Genomic DNA, 26,780 nt, shown 5'->3' with positions numbered 1-26,780 from the left:
GACCAGGTATCAATAGAACACAGTGACAGGGGTGGCTTCTGGGAAAGGTAGGACCACGCCAGCTTTTCCAGTCAGACTCAGCAGACCACCCTCTCAGGTCCCGGTGCCCATAGGCAGCTACCTAATGGAAGCGCCAGCCCTGCCTATTGCATGAAAATTATTATTATTTTATTTTATTTCTGCTAAATTCTGTATTAAACCCTGTGCATCAGGCCACAAAGTAATATATTCCAGTGATGGATTTAGTTTGTGTTCAACGCTGTGTGCAGATATTAACTGGACACCAAAACAAAAACGTACATTAAACACTGAGTAAGTGATCTTTTATTTCTATATTAGTAAAGCATAACATTACTTCTTGTTCATGTACACACAACAGGGGAAATCCAGTGAGAAGAGCCAGGAATAGAGGGGGTCATTCTGAGTTGTTCGCTCGTTCCCGAAGTTTCGCTATACTGCGATTAGTCGCTTACTGCGCATGCGCAAGGTACGCAGAGTGCATGCGCTTAGTTATTTTACACAAAAGTTAGGTATTTTACTCACGGCATAACAAAGCTTTTTCATCGCTGTGCTGATCGTAGTGTGATTGACAGGAAGTGGGTGTTTCTGGGCGGAAACTGGCCGTTTTATGGGAGTGTGCGGAAAAACGCAGGCGTTCGAGTTGCAAAACGCAGGAGTGGCTGGAGAAACGGGGGAGTGGCTGGGCAAACGCTGGGTGTGTTTGTGACGTCAAACCAGGAACGAAAAAGACTGAGCTGGTCGCAATGGCTGAGTAAGTCTGGAGCTACTCAGAAACCGCGGGGTAATCGTTACGAGAAAATTAGCGAAGCTTTCGTTTGCAATTCTGCTATGCTAAGATACACTCCCAGTAAGCGGCGGCTTAGCGTGTGCAATGCTGCTAAAAGCAGCTAACGAGCGAACAACTCGGAATCACCCCCAGAATACGGATGAAAACATTTTTCTTCTATTTGTCTACACTTCTCCCATCTCCCCCGGTGTATTTCCCCGGTTATACCAAACCCAATGTACCATAGTAATAAAACAATATTACAAACTGACTGTATACTAATATGATTTAGCATGGTAACAAGTTATATATGTAGGAGAATAAGGCTAAGAATGACAGAGTAAGGTACAGTGGCCGCCACGCATTCCAGACACCATAAAAGTTAATACCATAGATCAATCATTTGGATGCAGTTGCAGCACTAGAACTCTGTAACTTCACAGCAAATGAAATGATGCGGCCATACTGTGGGAGTGTGTGCGCTTTTACCAGAGTTTCCTGGAGAAATCATGACCAATCCGTGTTTGTACTGGTATGAAGCAGTACAGCAGTGATATGTCATTTGTCTGAAATAAACTAGAATTAGTGTGCAGCCAGCTTTAGACTAATGCAGTGGTTCCCACACTGGGTGCCGCGGGGCATATGCAGGGGTGACAAGGGTTGGTAGTCAAGGACCAAATAAAATTATTTATAGTCAGTGTGATTGGCAAAACTAGTGCTGGTGGCTAAAATCAAAAAGTATGCGAGTTAACAGAAGTACAGCCCTGACCACCGCCACATAACAGAGCCCGGATACTTTTTAAATAATGTTTTCTGAATTTCTCAATAAGAAAAATTTAGACTAGGGGTGCCGTGAAAAAAATAACTGACACTACGGGGCGCCATGATACAAGAAAGTTTGGGAACCACTGGATTGAGGGATTAATTCAGCTTCAGGTGCAAAATTGCAAAGCGAGCAATTATTGACAGACTGCACATGTGCTGCGACCGCACATGCGTGAAGGCTAAATTGCGACTGCAATTTAGTGAAATGTGATCGCAACTGATTGGCAGGAAGTGACCATTCGTGGGTGTTCACATGGCGTCTGTGGGGAGTGGTTGGACAAATGCAGTTCGTTTTCGGGGCGTGAATCTGACATCAATTGCAATGGTTTGCGACTAAAAACATGTCGCCGATGCAACTGCATTATCATTATTTTGAGTAACCCTCAGAGCAAATATTTACTGGATGTTATGTCAGTGATTAACTGCCCCAACATGCGCTGGGCTGTAACATTGCATCAATCATGCAGTAGCAACATTACTGCACAAGGTACGAAGCGTGAATGGTGCATGCAGCTCAGCTTAGCTGAAGCCAAGTGAATATAATATCCTTGCATATGTACCAATGTTCTGAGTTCCTGGGGTCCCAAATCCTCTTCCAGTACCATGCCCAACTCCCAGGAAGCTCCCATTAATCCCAATGGGAATTTAACAAGGGAAGGGCATCAACACATATAAACTGACAGGAGCGCTGCACAGTTCTTTTAGAGCACATATTGGCCCATTACGGTAGCTGAAAGCAGATAGAAAACCCATCCCGCCCAGCCTCCAAACGTTTCAGCATACTCCTTTCTCTAGGTCTACTGGGGTCAAAACTGCTCCCCCAATCCCCCAGCACACTCTTCTCCTCTCTCCCTTACACAGGTGGGACATCGCCAACCGTAAGCTTAGACAGGAGGGCTGCATAGGTCTCTTATAGTCATAGGAACCCCAGACGCAGTCCTTGGCCTCGCCACTCCCGGAAAACGGGCTACAGAACCCCATTTTCAGCAACGCTGGCTGCCCCGCCCATCCCCGACAGGCAGAGGTGTTCACATTACTGAGATGCGATCACAGGACCCATTCTGCACATGTGGAGACGAGCCCTGTGTGTGCGCAGTTTCCCGATTATCAGGAGAACCGCATGTTGGATTGCTTCAACCTGAATTAGCCCCGGTTAAGAATAGTAAATAAAGCTATTTGAGGGACAGCTGGCAAATTAGCTTGGTACACGTCAAGGTCATTCCTTGAAGAGCAACAAGGAAACCCAAGATAAGACAAGATAATGTCCTCTGAGGATCAATAAAGGCAATGGGTTTAGTATTAGCAAAAAAAGGAGATTATATACTGTAAGCCTGTGAGCAAGGTTCATGTACCTGTCTGTCTGTTTGTTAACACTCAGTGGGATACGGTCATTAGGTTGACCACTATTGGTCGACATGGTCAATAGGGCAACAGGGAAAACGGTCAACATGAGTTTTCACATTTTTTTTAATTTTTTTTTTTACTTTTTCATACTTTACGATCCACGTGGACTACAACTGGGAATGGTAACCTGTGCCGAGCGCAGCGGTAGCAGTGCGAGGCACCCTGCCTGAAGCGCGAGGGGACACGATGCACTAACTGGAGTTCCCCGTCACTTTAGGAAGAAAACTACACCAAAAACAGTCAAAAAAAACTCATGTCGACCTTTTTCCATGTTGACCTAGTACATGTCAACCAATAGACTGTCGACCTAAGTGTGGCTGACCTAATGACCCATACCCCACTCAGTATTGTACAAGTATTATTTGTTCCCAATTGTAAGTGCTGCAGAATATGATGGTGCTATATAAAGGTTAGTAATAATAATTGGACTGTAATAATCTACATTAGGTTTAGGCTCTTCAGCTGCTGTAGATATACAAGTAACAGTATGTAGTGGCAGAAATGAAAAAGAAACTGTGTAAAGCAAACCTATAGCAAAAAGACAGTATTAGCTAAATGACAGTAGAAGTATATGAAATACTGCTGCACATAGTCCAAGACCATCTTAGAAACCACAGGCTCACCCATTGCTGTTACTGTACGGTTACTGCTGTTCTCTCCAATCACGCAGTACCAGTATCTGCACATCATGCTGGAAGCTGTAGTTCATCAATAGCTGACCAAATCTTGCACCATCTAAAGCAAAATGCTCATTGCAGCACATACAATGCAACATACAGTGTTTGTATACAACATTTATTAATCGGTGATAAATAACAGACATGGTCCTCTGTGTTTTGCTGGGAATAGATGTATAAATGCAGTGGTAGAATAGTCAGTCCCAGGATAAGTTTTACACATCAAAGACACCTGAGCTTATAAACCGCGCCTGGACATATGAGAGGTACAGGGGTCCCTCTAACGCTAGCACCAACGCAGTGTCTGCAGCGGCACCCATTCAAACAAAACCTATTACCCTAATGCAGAAGCTGCTCTCCTGTATTACACCTTTGTATAGATAGTGCAGGGAACATGGTGATCTACTGCCAGCTGACATGTCACTATGACAGGTCAATTGTTCCCACAGATGCAGTGCAGACAAGGATTTGGTCCCATAACAGTAGCTTTGGAAAAAGCACTTGCTGTACAAAAGCCCCTTATCACAGGTGAACCTGTTTAAACTATGAAATAAAGTCTCCATTGCGTAAGATAGGAAAATAAATGGTTAATCGTGTTCGGAGAACCCAACTAGGCGAGAGACGCGCACAGGGCCATTAATAGGACACAACGCAGGGTCATACAGTCATTTTGTGTGTGCAGTTTATTACAGCCCAACGGATGAGTTAAAAAGGAAATATTGAAATGTTTAGAATTGTTGCGGTTTCAGAACTAGACAAAACAGAGTTTATCCTGCACCAGACTAAATATGATTAATTAATTTGATAACGAAAACCAACTAAACAAAAAAACCAATTAAACCCGCATCAGCGGCTATTTTGACGTTGGAGGTGCTCCTAGGAATATGTACCAGATACATGTTAATTCAGTGGGAGTGGAAGAACCCACATCTCACCAAAAGAAAAGAAATTCCTTTGTTTGGAGCACTCTTTTAAACATTAAATGTGAATGCGGTTTCAGAACTGTAATTTATTTAAAATGGTTAAATAATGTTTCGAGCATATACATTAGTGTGCTCTATCAGATTCTATAATTCAATGGGAAGAATTAAATTCTTTTCACCCCCTTCCACACCCGTTCTGTTTCTGCTGATGGGTGTGGTATAATCATTTCACCTCACCACCCCTCGGTGGTAGCGAAGGCACCCAACCATTTACGCAGCTAAACCTGATTACTATCGGCACAACATGCGCGATAACGGGGATCACTTTAGAAAGAAGATTGGGTGTGATATACTGTATATCATTTGAATACCATCCAAAGAGTAGCGTTAGGAGTGGCAGCATATTGCATGGCGACATGTCTCTAGTTTTAAGTTTTTATGAACTCAACCATTGGTTTCAGTCATCAACACCTCTGAAGATCACAACTAAGCAAACACTGAGCCTCATTTACAGTTGGATAGTATACGGGGGTGTAAATAAGGGCATGTACACACACACAAGAGTATCACGCCCTATAGAGACTGCTCTAATTAGTCTAGAAAGCTTTCCACATAAGACACTTAGGAGGACCATGTTTTGCATGTACAGGAGGCCTGGTATACAGATTATGACGACATTGACACAAGTTGAACTATTTGGTTACTCCTGATTGTCTATTACAGTACTGACCCCTTTAGCTGATAGTATAATTCATTAAGGTTGCAGCTATGGAAAGAAAGGCTGTGTACACATCAGAGCGATGTTTGCGCGATGCGACATTGTCTGCGATGGGGCCCCGACATCGCCAAGTGCATATACACTTGCCGATGTCGGCTGCGACAGAGGGGAGGAGCGTATACACATTTATACCCCAGGCGTAGAAATACTGCTATTTTTTCTGTTGGTTGTACCCACAGTTACATGTAAGAGCGCAATTTATGTGACCCACTTTGACCTGTGCATTGGTAATTGTGCCGACCTCTAAATCAGGCCCTGGGCCTTTAATCTACTTTCCTTTGCAATTTATTTTTCTCTGGCTGAAAGAAGTGTTCTTCAATGGCATCAGCAAGGTCCTCCAGCTCCTTCTTCAGCTGGTCGTAGTCACTGTAACAGAAACAAAGCAGAGTGCTTATACAGCTAATGACACGTGGTGACTGGCTGATCACATCATTCTCACAAAAAGTTGTAGCAGTACAGCCAGCAATAGGACTAAAGGGAACACTTAGGGGTACAGTTACTAAAGTTGGGGTTTATAAAAGTGGAGATGTTACCTATTGCAACCAATCAGATTCTACTTATCATTTATCTAACATCTTCTAGAACAGAGGTTCCCAAACTCGCTCCTCAAGGCACCCTAACGGCCCAGGTTTTAAGTATATCCATGTTTGTTTAGCCACAGGCACTTTAGTAAGTATAGCCCTTATAATGGTGTGAAGGAAACAGGGAAAATGCTGGAGAGACCATGGCTCAGATGACAAATACCCTCGTACCCTTTACCTTCACCAAAAAAGTAAGTTGCTGCCATTTCTATCCCATTCATTGTAAGGTAACAGAGTGTCTATCTGGAGTCATGAGTCAATAATGCCTGTATTAAATATACAGGAGACAATGTAAATGTCACGATGCAGATAATTATTCTACTGAACGTCTACATAACCATGTTTCATACACAATACACTCTCTACCACGGAAACGTTACACGAGTTCAGAAGGGTATCCAGATGACAGGTCAACAAGTACAAATGGTCAACATGTTCAAATGGTCGACACAAGATTTTTTTCATACTTTACTATCCAAGTGGACTACAAATGGAAACAGTAACCTGTGCTGAGCGCAGAAGTAGCGGAGTGAGGAACCTAGCCCGAAATGTGGTGAGTGAAGCGAGCCTGTGAGGGCACACGTTTCCACTAATCTGGCTTTTACATAGTTCAACATCCAAAATAACACCTAAAGAAACAAAAACAAACCCTGTGTCAACCATTTGTGTGTCGACCTTTCATTGTCAACCTTTTAACATGTCGACCAACTGACCATGTACATGTTGACCTAATGATCCACACCTGTTCAGCAGAATTTCCATTTATTGAAAAAATAGTTGGGTTTTCATAGAGGTGCACCATGCTGCTGTCCATGTAACGCAATTCAATGAGGCAGATTTTCCTCAGAGTGTTCGTCTCACTTCTTTTTAATCACATGCAGTACCATGATCTACCACCAGATGGTATAAAAGCCATCCAAACTGCTCCTGCAGACCTTCCACCATGTTACCCATAGTACGGAAAGGCCACATACATAATAAATATATATATATATATATATATATATATATATATATATATATATATATATATATATATATATATATATATATATTTATTATATATATATATATATATAAAAAAAATTGGTTTTATTTACAAAGATGAATAAGAAAATTTGTCCAATGAAGTGGCGTAAGATAAAAAGACATGGGGGAAGGTTCAGATATTAATTCTTATCAGCACAAGTCATACCTACAATATCTGAGGTTATATGTATACATGACATCCTATGCTTTCTATCTAAACCTGTTAAAACAGATAATACTAATGAATACAGGAAAAAGCACCATAAGCATGAATTGCACTACAACACACTGTTAGATAACATACTGTAACGTACAATTATATATCAGCGTGAGATACGTGTAACATAACATGACAATTTGAGTCAGGAGCACAGAGGTCACAACTGTATAACGTAACACTACACATTGTGTGTCCAGGGGCAAACGCAGGATTTATTGGGGGGGGGGGGGGGGGTTTCTGTGTGTGTGTGTATATATATATATATAAACCAAATTCAGACGGCGCACAGTGATATCAAGTTAAAACAGTACAATGTCCAATTGATATTAAAAACCAGCAACCAAAAATAGGAAAATATATAAAAGATTTATTGTAACATAACAATTGGACAAATAGACCCCTAAAGTACTGTTAGTTTCTGGGGCTCATTGTCCAATAGAAGGGAATTGATCTCTGGGACCAGAGATCAATTCTCTTCTATAGGACAATGAGCCCCAAAAATTAACAGTACTTTAGGGGTCTATTTGTGTTTATTTGAGTTTATTTATGAAGAGTTAGGTTGTAATACCCGTTGTTTCGGATCATGTTTCTGCCAGATATTTAAAAGGGCCATGTCTTGCTAGTAAAAGCAATGCTCTTTCAAATATTGGGCAGAAACACCATCCGAAAGGATGGATCTCTTTATAAATAAACCTCCTGGAATCCTTAAGATCATTTACAAGTGGGGCTAGACATGGAGCTGTTACATTCAGCCCTAACATTCTCTTAGGGTCTGTAACTAAATATATTTTACATTCTATGTCACCTAAGTTCACTAGAGGTGACGGTTTCTATTAACCACTTAACTGACAATTTTTTTCCTAAACGCTCCGAAATTATCTAGTTTTTTATGAGTGAATTAGGTGAAGAACATAAATTTAACCCTATCCAAAATGATTTTAGTAAAAAAAAAAAAATTATATACACATATTTATTTTTATTTTTTTTTAAACATAGAAACAGCGATCGGGAACATTGTGACCATAGGAAACATTGCGACCATCACTGCTTTCATTTTGAAAAGCCGGTATAGCCTCCAGCAGTGATCGGCAGCACGGCTATTAGTAGGTGAGAGTGCAGGGAGGCAGAAGGACCTTCCGGTCCCTCTGACAGTAGCAGCAGAGGCAAGTTTCTCTCCCCTGCCGCTGCTAACACTGTTTATCTGACTGGTGGCATCCTGTGCAACCAGGTCAGATAAAGCACTTGCAGGCATGGTCGCATCTGATGCGACCATGCCAGGCAAGTGGTTAAGGGTCCCGGTCTTGCAAAAATGTGCCTTGTATGAAGCAGAGTCTCCGTTACACAGATGTATAAAGAACGACATTTGGAGCAGTGAGATATGTCCAGGGAAGTTTCTGCTTGGCCATAAGAATGTAGGAATTGGTATGTTCTCCTGAACGTCCTCTGATGTTTTACCAACTAGTATAAAATAGCGAAAGGTCTGAAATGTCGCATTTTCTTTCAGGAGATGGAAAACAATCTCCAGTTACAGTATATTCTATTCTGTCTAGTTGAAATGGGCAGTAAAACTTACAAGCAACATTAATCTTAAACACAAGGGTCAGTGCTCCATAATCTTTTGTTTTCTTCTTTATTTTATTACTCAATTACTGTTATTTCTGCATAATTTAATTAAAAACTGCATTGATAAATAGGCCCTTTAATGAGACCAGACATGTAAATAATAATTTCCAACTATTGGGAAAAATGACTACATTCCTAAAGAAGATAAAGAAGATATTTTTCATGTTGCACAAATAATATAATGTATTTATTAATCGTCGTTTATTTTTAACAAATATTTAAAACAAGTAGAAGTAGGCAGATACTGTCCACCTATTTCTGCGACATCACAAGTTGGAGAGAAATTGGCTAGTCTGATGAAAACGTTGGCTAGGTGTGTGGGGAACAGATTTAGTTACACAGACAAGCTGGATGGTTGGTCAGTTGGTCTAATGTATGACCCCCACTAGTTACATTGTTACAATTACAATGCACAGGTACCCTGGACAGTGCAAGCAGTTATGTGCTACACAGATGTTAGTCTGGGTAAAAAGGCAAGAGACCATGCTTTGCGCCATGCATCGCTGTGCTTAATGTGCAACTTTACACCAATTGCTTTGTGACAAAATGACTCCTCTACTGTGCCTAGTACAGTATAAGCAACTCTGCATCTGGCTATGTCATGAATAAGACGCTAAATGTAGCAAAAAACGAGATTTATGAACTTACCTTTGTTAAATCTCTTTCTGCGAGGTACACTGGGCTCCACAAGGATAGACATTGGGGTGTAGAGTAGGATCTTGATCCGAGGCACCAACAGGCTCAAAGCTTTGACTGTTCCCAGAATGCACAGCGCCGCCTCCTCTATAACCCCGCCTCCCTGCACAGGAGCTCAGTTTTTAGTTAACCAGCCCAATGCAGTAGCAGGAAAAGAGACAACAGTTAGTAGCCACATACACCACACTCTCACGACAAGAGAAGTGTCAGCGGCTAATGCCATACCAACCCAAAGACGCTAAGTGCGTCAGGGTGGGCGCCTTGTGGAGCCCAGTGTACCTCACAGAAAGAGATTTAACAAAGGTAAGTTCTTACCATAAATCTCGTTTTCTGCTGCGGAGTACACTGGGCTCCACAAGGATAAACATTGGGGATGTCCTAAAGCAGTTCCTTATGGGAGGGGACGCACTGTAGCGGAGACAAGAACCCGGCGTCCAAAGGAAGCATCCTGGGAAACGGCAGTATCGAAGGCATAGAACCTTATGAACATGTTCACTGAGGACCACGTAGACGTCTTGCACAATTGTTCAAGGGCCGCCCAAGAAGGTCCAACAGACCGAGTAGAATGGGCCGTAATGTGAGCAGGGGCTGACAGACCAGCCTTCACATAAGCATGTGCAATCACCATTCTAATCCATCTGGCCAAAGTCAGCTTGTGAGCAGGCCAGCCACGTTTGTGAAATCCAAACAGTACAAAGAGAGAATCAGATTTCCTAATAGAAGCAGTTCTCTTCACATAGATACGGAGAGCCCGTACCACATCCAAAGACTTCTCTTTGGGAGACAGATCAGGAGAAACAAGTGCCGGAAACACAATCTCCTGGTTAAGGTGGAACGAGGAAACCACCTTAGGTAAGTATCCGGGACGAGTCCTAAGAACCGCCCGGTCACGGTGAAATATCAGATATGGGGAACTACAGGACAAGGCACCCAAATCCGACACTCTTCTAGCTGAAGCAATAGCCAGCAGAAACACCACCTTAAGGGAAAGCCACTTAAGATCAGCTGAACCAAGAGGTTCAAACGGAGACTCTTGTAACGCCTCCAAAACCACCGACAAGTCCCAAGGAGCCACAGGCGGGACATAGGGTGTGTTGCGTATCCAACCTCCCTGAGTAAAGGTATGCACATCAGGTAAGGTCGCAATTTTTCTCTGAAACCACACCAACAAGGCAGAAATATGAACCTTGAGGGAGGCCAGACGCAGGCCTAAGTCCAGGCCCTGCTGAAGAAAAGCCAACAACTTGGGCATACTAAACTTGGAAGCGTCAGAATTGTTAGATGCGCACCAAAGTAAGAATGCCAGACCCTATAGTAAATCCGAGCAGAAGCCGGTTTCCGGGCCCGCAACATAATTTGAATGACCGCCTCAAAAAACCCTTTAGCCCTCAAGACGGAAGCTTCAAGAGCCACGCCGTCAAAGACAGCCGGGCTAGGTCCTAGTAGACACAGGGGCCCTGAACGAGGAGGTCTGGGCGTTGTGGAAGTAGAATTGGACGCTCTGATGACGGGCCTTGCAGGTCTGAGAACCAGTGCCGTCTGGGCCACGCTGGAGCTATGAGAAGCAGAATTCCTTTTAACTTGCTTGAACTTCCGAATTACCCTGGGCAGGAGTGACACCGGAGGGAACACGTACGGCAGCCGAAACCTCCACGGCACCGCCAGAGCATCCACGAATGCTGCTTATGGATCCCTTGTCCTTGCTCCGAAGACCGGAACCTTGTGATTGTGACGAGACGCCATCAGATCTACGTCTGGAAGCCCCACCTTTCCACTAGGAGTTGAAACACTTCTGGATGGAGGCCCCACTCGCCGGCATGTACGTCCTGACGACTGAGAAAGTCCGCTTCCAAATTCAGGACTCCCGGAATGAAAATTGCCGATATGGCCGGTAGATGGCGTTCCGCCCAATGTAGAATCCGTGAGACTTCTTCATTGCAAAACGGCTTTGAGTGCCACCTTGATGATTTATTTAAGCCACTGTGGTGGTGTTGTCAGACTGCACCTGAACAGGACGGTTCTGAATTAAATGCTGGGCTAGGTTCAATGCATTGAAGACCGCCCGCAATTCCAGAATGTTGATGGAGAGGAGGGACTCCTCCTTGGTCCACCGACCCTGAAGGGAGTGTTGCTCCAGCACCGCGCCCCAACCTCTTAGACTGGCATCTGTCGTCAACAGGACCCAGTTGGATATCCAGAAGGGACGGCTCCTGCACAATTGTTGGTCCTGGAGCCACCAGAGCAGCGACAGACAGATCTCCGGAGTCAATGAGATCATTTGAGACCTTGACGGTGAGGCAGGCCGTCCCACTTGGCTAGAATCAGCCTCTGGAGTGGGCGAGAATGAAATTGAGCATACTCCACCATGTCGAATGCTGACACCATGCGGCACTTGCGGACGAGAAAGGAAGCAACGAATCCTGTCCTGAAGCTTCAGGACTTTCTCCTGACACAAGAACAACCTCTGGTTGTGAGTGTCTAATAGCGCTCCCAGATGCACCATGCTCTGAGCAGGGACTAGGGAGGATTTCTTCCAGTTGATGAGCCACCCGTGGGCTTGTAGAAACCGGACCGTCATATCTAGATGACGTAGGAAAAGTTCTGGGGAATTTGCCAGGATTAACAAGTCGTCCAGATACGGCAGTATCCTGACCCCTTGACGGCGGAGTACCACCGTCATCACCGCCATGACTTAGGTGAAGACTCGCGGAACCGTTGTAAAACCAAAAGGAAACGCACGAAACTGGTAATGGAGGTTGCCAATAACAAACCTCAGGTATTGCTGATGTGACGCTGCTATAGGAATATGCAGGTAAGCATCCTGTATATCCAGGGAGACCATGTAGTCCCCAGGTTCCAAGGCCAGAACTATAGAGCGAAGGGTTTCCATACGGAACTTGGAAACCTTCACAAACCTGTTCAATGCCTTGAGGTTGAGAATGGGCCGGGAGGACCCATTCGGTTTCGGGACAAGAAACAGCGGAGAATAGTACCCCCGACCCCTCTGCGCAAGAGGCACCTGTACTACGACTCCTGTATCCAAGAGGGTCTGTACCACCGAATGTAGAGTGTTTGCCTTTGTCTGGTCCAATGGGACATCTGTCCGGCAAAATCGATGATTGGGCCGGTTTTTGAAGGCTATGGCGTAACGTCGAGTGACGACTTCCCGTACCCAGGCAACTGAAGTGGCCTTCAACCATTCCTGGGTATACCCTAGAAGCCGACCCCCCACCCTGGGATCCAGGGGGAGGCCCGCCCCGTCATGCGGCAGGCTTATCGGCCTTGGAAGCTGGCTGACGGGCCGCCCAGGCTCTTTTGGGCTTTGGCTTACCAGGATTGGAAGTGCAGGCCTGCTTGTTGTACGCCTGGCCTTTTGCTTTACCTGAAGGACGAAAGGGGCGAAAGGAAGTACTTTTAGCCTTAGACACCGAAGGAGCGGTACTTGGCAGACAAGCAGTTATGACAGTAGCCAAGTCAGCCACTATCTTATTTAAGTCCTCCCCAAATAGAATATCTCCCTTGAAAGGGAGTACCTCCAGGGTTTTTCTAGAGTCCAGATCCACAGACCAGGATCTCAGCCACAATATCCGGCGATCCAGGACTGACGTAGTAGAGGCCTTGGCTGCTAGGATACCGGCATCAGAAGCCGCCTCTTTAATATAGCGAGAAGCTGTGACAAAACATGACAAGCATTGTCTAGCATGGTCAGAAGAGATTTCAGCTTCTAACTCCAAGGCCCATGCTTCAATAGCCTCTGCAGCCCATGTTGCTGCAATAGTGGGCCTTTGTGCAGCACCCGATAGGGTGTAAGTCGCTTTCAGACAACCCTCCACACGTTTATCCGTAGGCTCTTTTAGAGACGTGACGGTAGTGACAGGTAGAGCTGAGGAAACCACCATCCTAGCCACATGTGAGTCTACTGGAGGAGGAGTTTCCCAATTCTTAGATAGCTCTGGTGTGAGGGGATAGCGAGCCAGCATCTTCTTTTGAGGCACAAACTTCGTATCCGGGTTTTCCCAGGGTTCCTGACGTATATCCACTAGGTGGTCAGAGTGAGGTAAAACTTGTTTAATCACCTTCTGACGCTTGAACCTATCTGGTTTCTTAGGAGGGACGGATGGCTCGGGATCATCCGTAATCTGTAGAATTAATTTAATAGCCTCCAAAAGATCAGGAACATCCACGTGTGAACTACCCTCCCCATCAGCAGTATCTGAATCAGAACCTGTGGGGTCAGTGTAAGTGCAGTCTTCATCAGACGAGGTGTCAGTGACAGCAGTGGATTTTGAGGAGATAAGAGCTCGCATAGAGAACCCCTTGGACTTAGGCGAGCGATGGCCAGACTTTTTAGTAGTCAGGGACTGGTTCAACTTCTTCAATTGAGCAGATAAATCGTCCGCCCACGGCGGGTTAGCTGCAGGGACCACATACGGTTGTACCGGCATAGGGGGTCCCATAAGGGTGTTAGTTTATTAAATAGCGTATGTAGAAGCGTGGAAAAAGCGGCCCACGGTGGGTCATTATGTAACTCTGTTGCCACAGTCCACTGGGGGGAAAGGAGCCCCCAGAACCAGAGCCCACAGCTGCTATATTTTCCTCGTAGGGATCTGTGGCTTCAGCAACACCGGCAGTGTGTTCAGCCCCAGAACCGTTACCCTCAGAAGCAGACATGATATAACTTGCAGTATCAGGTAACACAGTACAATTGGCAGCAGCACAATACCTCTTACCCAAACCCCTGCGCAGTGTAGTCAGCACTAGCAGAGATAAAGGAGAGATATAGTGACTAAATCACAGAGAAAAATACGAATTAAAGTATATCTTTGTGAAAATCCTATATCAATATAAAACCTGACGCACCAAGCCCCCTCAGGTTATAGAATACAGGGATAGCAAGTTGAGTGAAAGACACGAAATGGACACCACTCAGCTATCTAATGCACACACAGATAGTCACAGTTTGTACAATGCAGAGGTTATTACTAACAATAATACTGCACTGGACCTGCTTATATATACTGTATAGCTATGTAGTCAATAGATATAACACTGCACAGTAAGAACTGGATGTGTATCACAGGGTAATTATACTAGAAAACCCTGACTAAATGCACTCTTTCTTAACTAGCACTGTCTAAAAATAAGAATTTACTTACCGATAATTCTATTTCTCATAGTCCGTAGTGGATGCTGGGACTTCCGTAAGGACCATGGGGAATAGCGGCTCCGCAGGAGACTGGGCACAAAAGTAAAAGCTTTAGACTAGCTGGTGTGCACTGGCTCCTCCCCCTATGACCCTCCTCCAAGCCTCAGTTAGGATACTGTGCCCGGACGAGCGTACATAATAAGGAAGGATTTTGAATCCCGGGTAAGACTCATACCAGCCACACCAATCACACTGTACAACCTGTGATCTGAACCCAGTTAACAGTATGATAAACGTAGGAGCCTCTGAAAAGATGGCTCACAACAATAAACAACCCGATTTTTTTGTAACAAAACTATATACAAGTATTGCAGACAATCCGCACTTGGGATGGGCGCCCAGCATCCACTACGGACTATGAGAAATAGAATTATCGGTAAGTAAATTCTTATTTTCTCTGACGTCCTAGTGGATGCTGGGACTTCCGTAAGGACCATGGGGATTATACCAAAGCTCCCAAACGGGCGGGAGAGTGCGGATGACTCTGCAGCACCGAATGAGAGAACTCCAGGTCCTCCTCAGCCAGGGTATCGAATTTGTAAAATTTTGCAAACGTGTTTGCCCCTGACCAAGCAGCTGCTCGGCAAAGTTGTAAAGCCGAGACCCCTCGGGCAGCCGGCCAAGATGAGCCCACTTTCCTTGTGGAATGGGCTTTAACCGATTTTGGCTGTGGCAGTCCTGCCACAGAATGTGCAAGCTGAATTGTACTACAAATCCAACGAGCAATCGTCTGCTTAGAAGCAGGAGCACCCAGCTTGTTGGGTGCATACAGGATAAACAGCGAGTCAGATTTTCTGACTCCAGCCGTCCTGGAAACATATATTTTCAGGGCCCTGACTACGTCCAACAACTTGGAGTCCTCCAAGTCCCTAGTAGCCGCAGGCACCACAATAGGTTGGTTCATGTGAAACGCTGAAACCACCTTAGGGAGAAATTGAGGACGAGTCCTCAATTCTGCCCTGTCTGAATGAAAAATTAGGTAAGGGCTTTTATATGACAAAGCCGCCAATTCTGAGACACGCCTGGCTGACGCCAGAGCTAACAGCATGACCACCTTCCATGTGAGATATTTTAATTCCACAGTGGTGAGTGGTTCAAACCAATGCGATTTTAGGAACCCTAAAACTACATTGAGATCCCAAGGTGCCACTGGTGGCACAAAAGGAGGCTGTATATGCAGTACCCCCTTGACAAACGTCTGAACTTCAGGCACTGAAGCCAGTTCTTTCTGGAAGAAGATCGACAGGGCCGAAATTTGAACCTTAATGGATCCTAATTTTAGGCCCATAGACAGTCCTGCTTGCAGGAAATGCAGGAAACGACCCAGTTGAAATTCCTCTGTGGGGGCCTTCTTGGCCTCACACCACGCAACATATTTTCGCCAAATGCGGTGATAATGTTTCGCGGTTACATCCTTCCTGGCTTTGATCAGGGTAGGGATGACTTCATCTGGAATGCCTTTTTCCATCAGGATCCGGCGTTCAACCGCCATGCCGTCAAACGCAGCCGCGGTAAGTCTTGGAACAGACAAGGTCCCTGCTGGAGCAGGTCCTTTCTTAGAGGTAGAGGCCACGGGTCCTCCGTGAGCATCTCTTGCAGTTCCGGGTACCAAGTTCTTCTTGGCCAATCCGGAGCCATGAGTATAGTTCTTACTCCTCTCCTTCTTATGATTCTCAGTACTTTGGGTATGAGAGGCAGAGGAGGGAACACATACACCGACTGGTACACCCACGGTGTTACCAGAGCGTCCACTGCTATTGCCTGAGGGTCCCTTGACCTGGCGCAATATCTGTCCAGTTTTTTGTTGAGACGGGACGCCATCATGTCCACCTTTGGTTTTTCCCAACGGTTTACAATCACTTGAAAGACTTCTAGGTGAAGTCCCCACTCCCCCGGGTGGAGGTCGTGTCTGCTGAGGAAGTCTGCTTCCCAGTTGTCCACTCCCGGAATGAACACTGCTGACAGTGCCACCACATGATTTTCCGCCCAGCGAAGAATCCTTGCAGCTTCTGCCATTGCCCTCCTGCTTCTTGTGCCGCCCTGTCTGTTGACGTGGGCGACTGCCGTGATGTCGTCCGATTGGATCAATACCGACTGACCCTGAAGCAGAGGCCTTGCTTGACTTAGGGCATTGTAAATGGCCCTTAGTTCCAGGATATTTATGTGAAGAGACGTTTCCATGCTTGACCACAAGCCCTGGAAATTTCTTCCCTGTGTGACTGCTCCCCAGCCTCTCAGGCTGGCATCGGTGGTCACCAGCATCCAATCCTGAATGCCGAATCTGCGGCCCTCTAGAAGATGAGCACTCTGTAACCACCACAGGAGAGACACCCTTGTCCTTGGAGATAGGGTTATCCGCTGATGCATCTGAAGATGCGATCCGGACCATTTGTCCAGCAGATCCCACTGAAAAGTTCTTGCATGGAATCTTCCGAATGGAATCGCTTCGTAAGAAGCCACCATTTTTCCCAGGACTCTCGTGCATTGATGCACAGACACTTGGCCTGGTTTTAGGAGTTTCCTGACTAGCTCGGATAACTCCCTGGCCTTCTCCTCCGGGAGAAACACCTTTTTCTGGACTGTGTCCAGAATCATCCCCAGGAACAGTAGACGTGTTGTTGGAATCAGCTGTGATTTTGGGATATTTAGGATCCACCCGTGCTGACGTAGCACTACCTGAGATAGTGCTACTCCGACCTCTAACTGTTCCCTGGACCTTGCCCTTATCAGGAGATCGTCCAAGTAAGGGATAATTAAGACGCCTTTTCTTCGAAGAAGAATCATCATTTCGGCCATTACCTTGGTAAAGACCCGTGGTGCCGTGGACAATCCAAACGGCAGCGTCTGAAACTGATAATGACAGTTTTGTACCACAAACCTGAGGTACCCTTGGTGAGAAGGGTAGATTGGGACATGGAGATAAGCATCTTTGATGTCTAGAGATACCATATAGTCCCCTTCTTCCAGGTTCGCTATCACTGCTCTGAGTGACTCCATCTTGAATTTGAACCTTTTTATGTAAGTGTTCAAGGATTTTAGATTTAAAATTGGTCTCACCGAGCGGTCCGGCTTCGGTACCACAAACAGCGTGGAATAATACCCCTTTCCCTGTTGTAGGAGGGGTACCTTGATTATCACCTGCTGGGAATACAGCTTGTGAATAGCGTCCACTACCGCCTCCCTGTCGGAGGGAGACGTTGGTAATGCAGACTTCAGGAACCGGCGAGAGGGAGACGTCTCGAATTCCAATTTGTACCCCTGTGATACTACCTGCAGGATCCAGGGGCCACTTGCGAGTGAGCCCACTGCGCGCTGAATTTCTTGAGACGGCCCCCCACCGTGCCTGAGTCCGCTTGTAGAGCCCCAGCGTCATGCTGAAGACTTGGCAGAAGCGGGGGAGGGCTTCTGTTCCTGGGAAGAGGCTGCCTGGTGCAGTCTTTTTCCCCTTCCTCTGCCCCGGGGCAGAAATGAGTGGCCTTTTGCCCGCTTGCCCTTATGGGGACGAAAGGACTGAGTTTGAAAAGATGGTGTCTTTTTCTGCTGAGAGGTGACCTGGGGTAAAAAGGTGGATTTTCCAGCCGTTGCCGTGGCCACCAGGTCCGATAGACCGACCCCAAATAACTCCTCCCCTTTATACGGCAATACTTCCATATGTCGTTTGGAATCCGCATCACCTGACCACTGTCGCGTCCATAACGCTCTTCTGGCAGAAATGGACATCGCACTCACTCTAGATGCCAGGGTGCAAATATCCCTCTGTGCATCTCGCATATATAGTAATGCATCCTTTAAATGCTCTATAGTTAATAATATACTGTCCCTATCCAGGGTATCAATATTTTCAGTCAGGGAATCCGACCAAGCCACTCCAGCGCTGCACATCCAGGCTGAGGCGATTGCTGGTCGCAGTATAACACCAGTATGTGTGTATATACCTTTTAGGATATTTTCCAGCCTCCTATCAGCTGGTTCCTTGAGGGCGGCCGTATCGGGAGACGGTAACGCCACTTGTTTTGATAAGCGTGTGAGCGCCTTATCTACCCTAGGAGGTGTTTCCCAACGTGCCCTAACCTCTGGCGGGAAAGGGTATAGTGCCCATAATTTATTAGAAATCAGCAGTTTTTTTATCGGGGGAAAGCCACGCTTTATCACACACCTCATTTAATTCATCTGATTCAGGAAAAACTACTGGTAGTTTTTTCACACCCCACATAATACCCTTTTTTGTGGTACTTGTAGTGTCAGAAATATTCAATGCCTCCTTCATTGCCGTGATCATGTAACGTGTGGCCCTACTGGACATTACGTTTGTCTCCTCACCGTCGACACTGGATTCAGTATCCGTGTCTGTGTCGACCATCTGAGGTAACGGGCGTTTTAGCGCCCCTGACGGTGTCTGAGACGCCTGAACAGGCACTAATTGATTTGCCGGCTGTCTCATGTCGTCAACAGTTTTTTGCAAAGTGCTGACATTGTCACGTAATTCTTTAAATACGACCACCCAGTCAGGTGTCGACTCCCTAGGGGGTGACATCACTAACACAGGCAATTGCTCTGCTTCCACATCATTTTCCTCCTCATACATGTCGACACAATCGTACCGACACCCAGCACACACACAGGGAATGCTCTGAAAGAGGACAGGACCCCACGAGCCCTTTGGGGAGACAGAGGGAGAGTTTGCCAGCACACACCAGAGCGCTATATATATACAGGGATAACCTTATGTAAGTGTTTCTCCCTTTATAGCTGCTGTTTTATATTAGCTGCCAATAGTGCCCCCCCTCTCTTGTTTTACCCTGATTCTTGTAGCAGGACTGCAGGGGAGAGTCAGGGAGCCGTCCTTCCAGCGGAGCTGTGAAAGAAAATGGCGCTTGTGTGCTGAGGAGAAAGGCTCCGCCCCCTTCACGGCGGCCTTTTCTCCCGCTTTTTTTAGGAAAACTGGCAGGGGTTAAATGCATCCATATAGCCCAGGAGCTATATGTGATGCATTTCTTTAGCCATATAAGGTTTTTATAGTGTTTTATTGCGTCTCAGGGTGCTCCCCCCCAGCACCCTGCACCCTCAGTGACCGGAGTGTGAAGTGTGCTGAGAGCAATGGCGCACAGCTGCAGTGCTGTGCGCTACCTTATCTGAAGACAGGAACGTCTTCTGCCGCCGATTTCTCCGGACCTCTTCGCTCTTCTGGCTCTGTAAGGGGGCCGGCGGCGCGGCTCCGGGACCCATCCAGGCTGAACCTGTGATCGTCCCTCTGGAGCTAATGTCCAGTAGCCAAGAAGCCCAATCCACTCTGCATGCAGGTGAGTTCGCTTCTTCTCCCCTTAGTCCCACGATGCAGTGAGCCTGTTGCCAGCAGGTCTCACTGAAAATAAAAAACCTATTTAAACTTTTACTCTAAGCAGCTCAGGAGAGCTACCTAGCATGCACCCTTCTCGGCCGGGCACAAAAATCTAACTGAGGCTTGGAGGAGGGTCATAGGGGGAGGAGCCAGTGCACACCAGCTAGTCTAAAGCTTTTACTTTTGTGCCCAGTCTCCTGCGGAGCCGCTATTCCCCATGGTCCTTACGGAAGTCCCAGCATCCACTAGGACGTCAGAGAAAAGGCAGGTAGAATACTTAAGTGTCATGTAAAGTCACAGCACTGACAACCAGGAGGCTTTACACAGGAGGATTTGCCCAAGCAGTCCCAGGAACAGTGAAGCTGAGAAATAATGGCGCACAGACACTGACAGGGAGTGAGGGAGAGACAGATATGCAGCTCCAGGGTGGGAACATTTGCGGGAAATGGCGCCCTGGGGCTGGGGGAGGGGCTTCAGGTCTAAGCCTTATCCCCCTGCTGGCAAAACCACCGGGTACTGTGGGCTACTGAAAATGGTTTAGAGAGAAAACCTGACCTGCACCCATGCCCTGGTGATCTAGTGGGATCGCCTGTACTGCCACAGTGTCCACCGCCAGCGCGCGCGGTCTGCCTCCCACTGACCGCACCGGATCGCGATAAAGACCGGGTCCCGCAAGCGGGACCCACTTACCACCTCCCAAAGAGCGGCCACGCGATCCCGGAGAGCCCCCGTTGTGTGTGCCTGACTGAGAAGAAAACCGGAGCCTCCTGCTGTAGTTACCCGGCAACCAGGGCTCGGGAGTGGCCTCCCTCAAGGTTCATATTTCTGCCTTGTCGGTGTGGTTTCAGAGAAAAATTGCGACCTTACCTGATGTGCATACCTTTACTCAGGGAGGTTGGATACGCAACACACCCTATGTCCCGCCTGTGGCTCCTTGGGACTTGTCGGTGGTTTTGGAGGCGTTACAAGAGTCTCCGTTTGAACCTCTTGGTTCAGCTGATCTTAAGTGGCTTTCCCTTAAGGTGGTGTTTCTGCTGGCTATTGCTTCAGCTAGAAGAGTGTCGGATTTGGGTGCCTTGTCCTGTAGTTCCCCATATCTGATATTTCACCGTGACCGGGCGGTTCTTAGGACTCGTCCCGGATACTTACCTAAGGTGGTTTCCTCGTTCCACCTTAACCAGGAGATTGTGGTTCCGGCACTTGTTTCTCCTGATCTGTCTCCCAAAGAGAGGTCTTTGGATGTGGTACGGGCTCTCCGTATCTATGTGAAGAGAACTGCTTCTATTAGGAAATCGGATTCTCTCTTTGTACTGTTTGGATTTCACAAACGTGGCTGGCCTGCTCACAAGCTGACTTTGGCCAGATGGATTAGAATGGAGATTGCACATGCTTATGTGAAGGCTGGTCTGTCAGCTCCTGCTCACATTACGGCCCATTGTACTCAGTCTGTTGGACCTTCTTGGGTGGCCCGCCGTGATGCGACCCTTGAACAATTGTGCAAGACGTCTACGTGGTCCTCAGTGAACATGTTCATAAGGTTCTATGCCTTCTATACTGCCGTTTCCCAGGATGCTTCCTTTGGACGCCGGGTTCTTGTGCCCGCTACAGTGCGTCCCCTCCCATAAGGAACTGCTTTAGGACATCCCCAATGTCTATCCTTGTGGAGCCCAGTGTACCCCGCAGCAGAAAACGAGATTTATGGTAAGAACTTACCTTTGTTAAATCTCTTTCTGCGAGGTACACTGGGCTCCACAAGGCGCCCACCCTGACGCACTTAGCGTCTTTGGGTTGGTATGGCATTATCCGCTGACACTTCTCTTGTCGTGAGAGTGTGGTGTATGTGGCTACTAACTGTTGTCTCTTTTCCTGCTACTGCATTGGGCTGGTTAACTAAAAACTGATCTCCTGTGCAGGGAGGCAGGGTTATAGAGGAGGCGGCGCTGTGCATTCTAGGAACAGTCAAAGCTTTGAGCCTTTTGGTGCCTCGGATCAAGATCCTACTCTACACCCCAATGTCTATCCTTGTGGAGCCCAGTGTACCCCGCAGCAGAAAGAACGAATGTCTGGTAACTGCCACCAGTGGTGGCTCCTAGCACAAAAAGGATAGATGTATCCTTGTAATGTTCCAGCATGCTATGACAGCCAAAGCTTTGCTGACACGTCATGCTCCATGCACCGGCATTCCTAAGCAATCAATGGCAGCCAGGTCTTGATAAAACAAATCCTAATTACAAAAAATGTAATTTGTCATTTGGACAATGTCATTTTTAATTCATACATACTTAGTGTTTTTATTTTATTTAAACTATTATCCTACAGCAACTGCTCAAGAGGCACCAAATGAGCCACGATTAAGGGGAGCACATAAAATGGACTATGAATATGTGCGTATACAGATGTGTCCTCACACACTGTGGCTTCAGTCACGCCAAGCAGCCCCCTCCCTGCACCAGGTCTTGGCCGACTCAGCCCCGCCAAGCAACATTCTCGCTCAAAATGTGCATCTTATTTGCATTAAAAAAAAAAGTGGAAGTGACAAAACTACTCTGCTACATTACACCGATCAATCTGATGTGCGACATTTGTACATCTGTGTGTGACCGAGTCTGAATCTGTGTAAGTAGTGCTACTATGCAGCGGCTGCGGCTTTTTCTCACGCTAAGTTCACCTGTGCTTCATCTGTGACCTTGTACATGATGAAAACAAATTCCTGTGCAGTAAAAGTTGCAGCCCAGCGTCTCTAATACACTGAGTGGTGTTTTGCTGTGTCTGCAATATGAATACGATGCATAATTTAACCACTTAACTGACGATTTTTCCCTTCAAAACTGTTAAAATACATAGAAAAACAATGTGATTTAATAAAGTTTAAAAATAGGATTTTAATACCTACCGGTAAATCCTTTTCTCTTAGTCCGTAGAGGATGCTGGGGATGCTTCAAGAACCATGGGGTATAGACGGGAGCCGCAGGAGACATGGGCACACTATAAGACTTTGAATGGGTGTGAACTGGCTCCTCCCTCTATGCCCCTCCTCCAGACTCCAGTTATAGGAATTGTGCCCAGGGAGACGAACATTTCGAGGAAAAGGATTTATTTAACTTTGCTAAACTAAGGTGAGATACATACCAGCTCACACCTCAAACACGCCGTACAACATGGCATTCAACAACAACGCATGCAACGGCATGAACAACAGCAGTCACAGACTGACTGAACTCAACACAACATGTGTGTAACTATAACCAATCACTGCAGATACAGCCCACACTGGGACGGGCGCCCGGCATCCTCTACGGACTAAGAGAAAAGGATTTACTGGCAGGTATTAAAATCCTATTTTCTCATATGTCCTAGAGGATGCTGGGGATGCTTCAAGAACCATGGTGTTTATACCAAAGCTCTAGAACGGGCGGGAGAGTGCGGATGACTCTGCAGCACCGATTGACCAAACAAGAGGTCCTCCTCAGCCAGGGTATCAAACTTGTAAAACTTCGCAAAGGTGTTTGATCCCGACCAAGTCGCAGCTCGGCAAAGCTGTAATGCCGAGACCCCTCGGGCAGCCGCCCAGGATGAGCCCACCTTTCTGGTAGAATGGGCTTTCACCGATTTCGTTAACGGCAATCCTGCCGTAGAATGAGCCTGCTGAATCGTATTACAGATCCAACGCGCAATAGTCTGCTTAGAAGCAGGAGCCCCAATCTTGTTGGGAGCCCACAGGACAAACAGAGCCTCTGTTTTCCTAATCTGAGCCGTTCTGGCGACATAGCTTTTCAAAGCTCTGACCACATCGAGAGACTTCGATTCCGCCAAGGCGTCAGTAGCCACTGGTACCACAATAGGATGAAACCACCTTTGGCAGAAATTGCTGACGAGTTCTCAACTCTGTTCTATCAGCATGGAAGATTAGAAAGGGGCTTTTGTGAGACAAAGCCGCCAACTCAGACACCTGCCTTGCGGACGCCAAGGCCAACAACATGACTACTTTCCAAGTAAGGAATTTTAATTCAACCTTACGCAAAGGTTCAAACCAATGAGATTGCAGGAACTGCAATACCACATTAAGATCCCACGGTGCCACAGGAGGCACAAATGGAGGTTGGATGTGCAGCACGCCCTTCACTAAGGTTTGAACTTCTGGAAGGGAGGTCAATTCGTCAATTCTTTCTGAAAGAAGATTGACAAGGCCGAAATTTGTACTTTAATGGAGCCCAACTTCAGGCCCGCATCCACACCTGCTTGCAAAAAATGGAACAAACGCCCCAGTTGAAATTCTTCCGTAGGAGCCTTCTTGGATTCACACCAAGAGACATATTTCCTCCAAATACGGTGGTAATGCTTTGCTGTTACTTCTTTTCTAGCCTGAAGAAGTGTGGGAATGACTTCACTAGGAATAACCTTCCGAGCTAGGATCTGGCGTTCAACCTCCATGCTGTCAAACGTAGCCACGGGAAGTCTTGATACACACACGGCCCCTGTTGTAACAGGTCCTCCCGTAGAGGAAGAGGCCAGGGATCTTCTATGAGCAACTCCTGAAGATCTGGATACCAGGCCCTTTTTGGCCAATCCGGAACAATGAGTATTGCCTGAATCCTTGTTCTTCTTATAATCTTTATCACCTTTGGAATGAGTGGAAGTGGAGGGAACACATAGACCGACGGAAACACCCACGGTGTTACTAGGGCGTCCACCGCTATTGCTTGAGGGTCCCTCGACCTGGAACAATATCTCTGAAGTTTCTTGTTGAGGCGGGACGCCATCATGTCTATTTGAGGCATTCCCCAACGACTTGTCACTTCTGCAAATACCTCTTGATGAAGACCCCACTCTCCTGGATGGAGATCGTGTCTGCTGAGGAAGTCTGCTTCTTAGTTGTTCACTCCCGGAATGAAGACCGCTTGCATGTCTTTCCGCCCAGCGAAGAACTTTCGTGGCATCGGCCATCGCCGCTCTGCTCCTTGTTCCGCCCTGGCGGTTTATGTACGCCACTGCTGTTATGTCGTCCGACTGAATCAAGATGGGCAGACCGCGAAGATGATGTTCTGCTTGCAGAATGCCGTTGTAAATGGCCCTTAATTCCAGAATGTTTATGTGCAGACAAGCTTCCTGGCTTGACCATCTTCCCTGAAAATTTCTCCCCTGTGTGACTGCTCCCCAGCCTCGGAGGCTTGCATCTGTGGTCACCAGGATCCAATCCTGAATCCCGAACCTGCGTCCCTCTAGAAGGTGAGAACTGTGCAGCCACCACAGAAGGGAGATCCTGGTCCTGGAAGATAGGATTATTTTCCGGTGAATGTCCAGGTGAGACCCGGACCACTTGTCCAACAGGTCCCACTGAAACACCCTGGCATGAAACCTGCCATACGGGATGGCCTCGTAGGCCGCCACCATCTTCCCCAGCAACCGAGTGCATTGAAGAACTGACACTTTTGCTGGTTTCAGAATCTGTTTTACCATGTTCTGTATTACCAGAGCCTTTTCCACTGGAAGAAACACTCTGTAATTCTGTATCCAGAATCATACCCAGGAACGACAACCATGTCGACGGCACCAACTGTGATTTTGGCAAGTTTAGGAGCCAACCATGTTGTTGCAGAATCGTCAGCGAAAGCGCAACATTTTTCAGCAATTGTTCCTTGGATCTCACCTTTATGAGGAGATCGTCCAAGTACGGGATAATTGTGATTCCCTGCTTGCGCAGGAGAACCATAATTTCCTGCTATTACTTTGGTGAAAAATCCTCGGAGCCGTGGACAGACCAAACGGCAACATCTGAAATTGGTAATGACAATCCTGAACAGCAAACCTCAGGTATGCCTGATGTGGAGGATATATGGGAACGTGCAAGTAGACATTATGTCGACCGACACCATAAACTCCCCCTCCTCCAGACTGGAGATCACTGCTCGGAGAGATTCCATCTTGAATTTGAATTTTTTTAGAAAGAAATTGAGGGATTTTAGGTTCAGAATCGGTCTCACTGAGCCATCCGGCTTCGGGACCACGAACTGGCTCGAATACAAGCCTTCCCCCTGTTGTGACGGGGGTACCGTGACAATGACTTGATTTTGACACAACTTCAGTATTGCAGCGTATACTACCTCCCTTTCTAGAAGAGAAGCTGGCAAGGCCGATTTGAAAAATCGGTGAGGGGGCACGTCTTGAAACTCTAATTTGTACCCTTGGGTTACTATCTCTAATATCCAAGGATCCAGGTCTGAGTGCACCCAGACCTGACTGAAAAGTTTGAGACGTGCCCCCACCGGTGAGGACTCCTGCAGAGGAGCCCCAGCGTCATGCGGTGGATTTGGTAAAGCCGTAGAGGACTTCTGCTCTTGGGAACTTGCCACAGCCTGTGACCTCTTTCCCCTTCCTCTTCCCCTTGCCGCAAGGAAGGAGGACCCTCGTCCTTTTTTGTATTTATTGGGCCGAAAGGACTGCATCTGATAGTGGGGCGTTTTCTTCTGTTGCGCAGGCACATAAGGTAAAAATGACAATTTACCCGTGGTAGCCGTAGATACCAGGTCAGTGAGGCCATCACCAAACAAGACACTACCGTTAAACGGTAACGACTCCATCGCCCTCTTAGAGTCAGTACCAGCATTCCATTGATGAAACCACAATGCTCTCCTTGCTGAGACTGCCATGGCATTGGCACTTGATCCCAAAAGGCCAATATCCCTTGCAGCTTCT

At 46.8% G+C, this 26,780-nt stretch overlaps 1 protein-coding gene across 1 annotated transcript in view; it reads right to left on the bottom strand.

The window, feature by feature from the left end:
• Positions 1-297: 297 nt before the first annotated feature.
• The window catches only part of PGM2 (phosphoglucomutase 2), a 76,807-nt gene continuing 50,324 nt past the window's right edge, over positions 298-26,780 (bottom strand). The window contains exon 14 of the mRNA XM_063922406.1: positions 298-5,760. Coding sequence (XP_063778476.1) covers positions 5,658-5,760 — 103 coding nt within the window. The 3' untranslated portion in view covers positions 298-5,657. The remainder of the gene's footprint in view (positions 5,761-26,780) is intronic.

The sequence above is a fragment of the Pseudophryne corroboree genome, chromosome 1 (genome assembly GCF_028390025.1).
Source record: "Pseudophryne corroboree isolate aPseCor3 chromosome 1, aPseCor3.hap2, whole genome shotgun sequence".
Taxonomy (NCBI): Eukaryota; Metazoa; Chordata; class Amphibia; order Anura; family Myobatrachidae; genus Pseudophryne; species Pseudophryne corroboree.
Note: the sequence above shows the minus strand (reverse complement) of the source record. Positions and strands in the feature narration are given on the sequence as shown.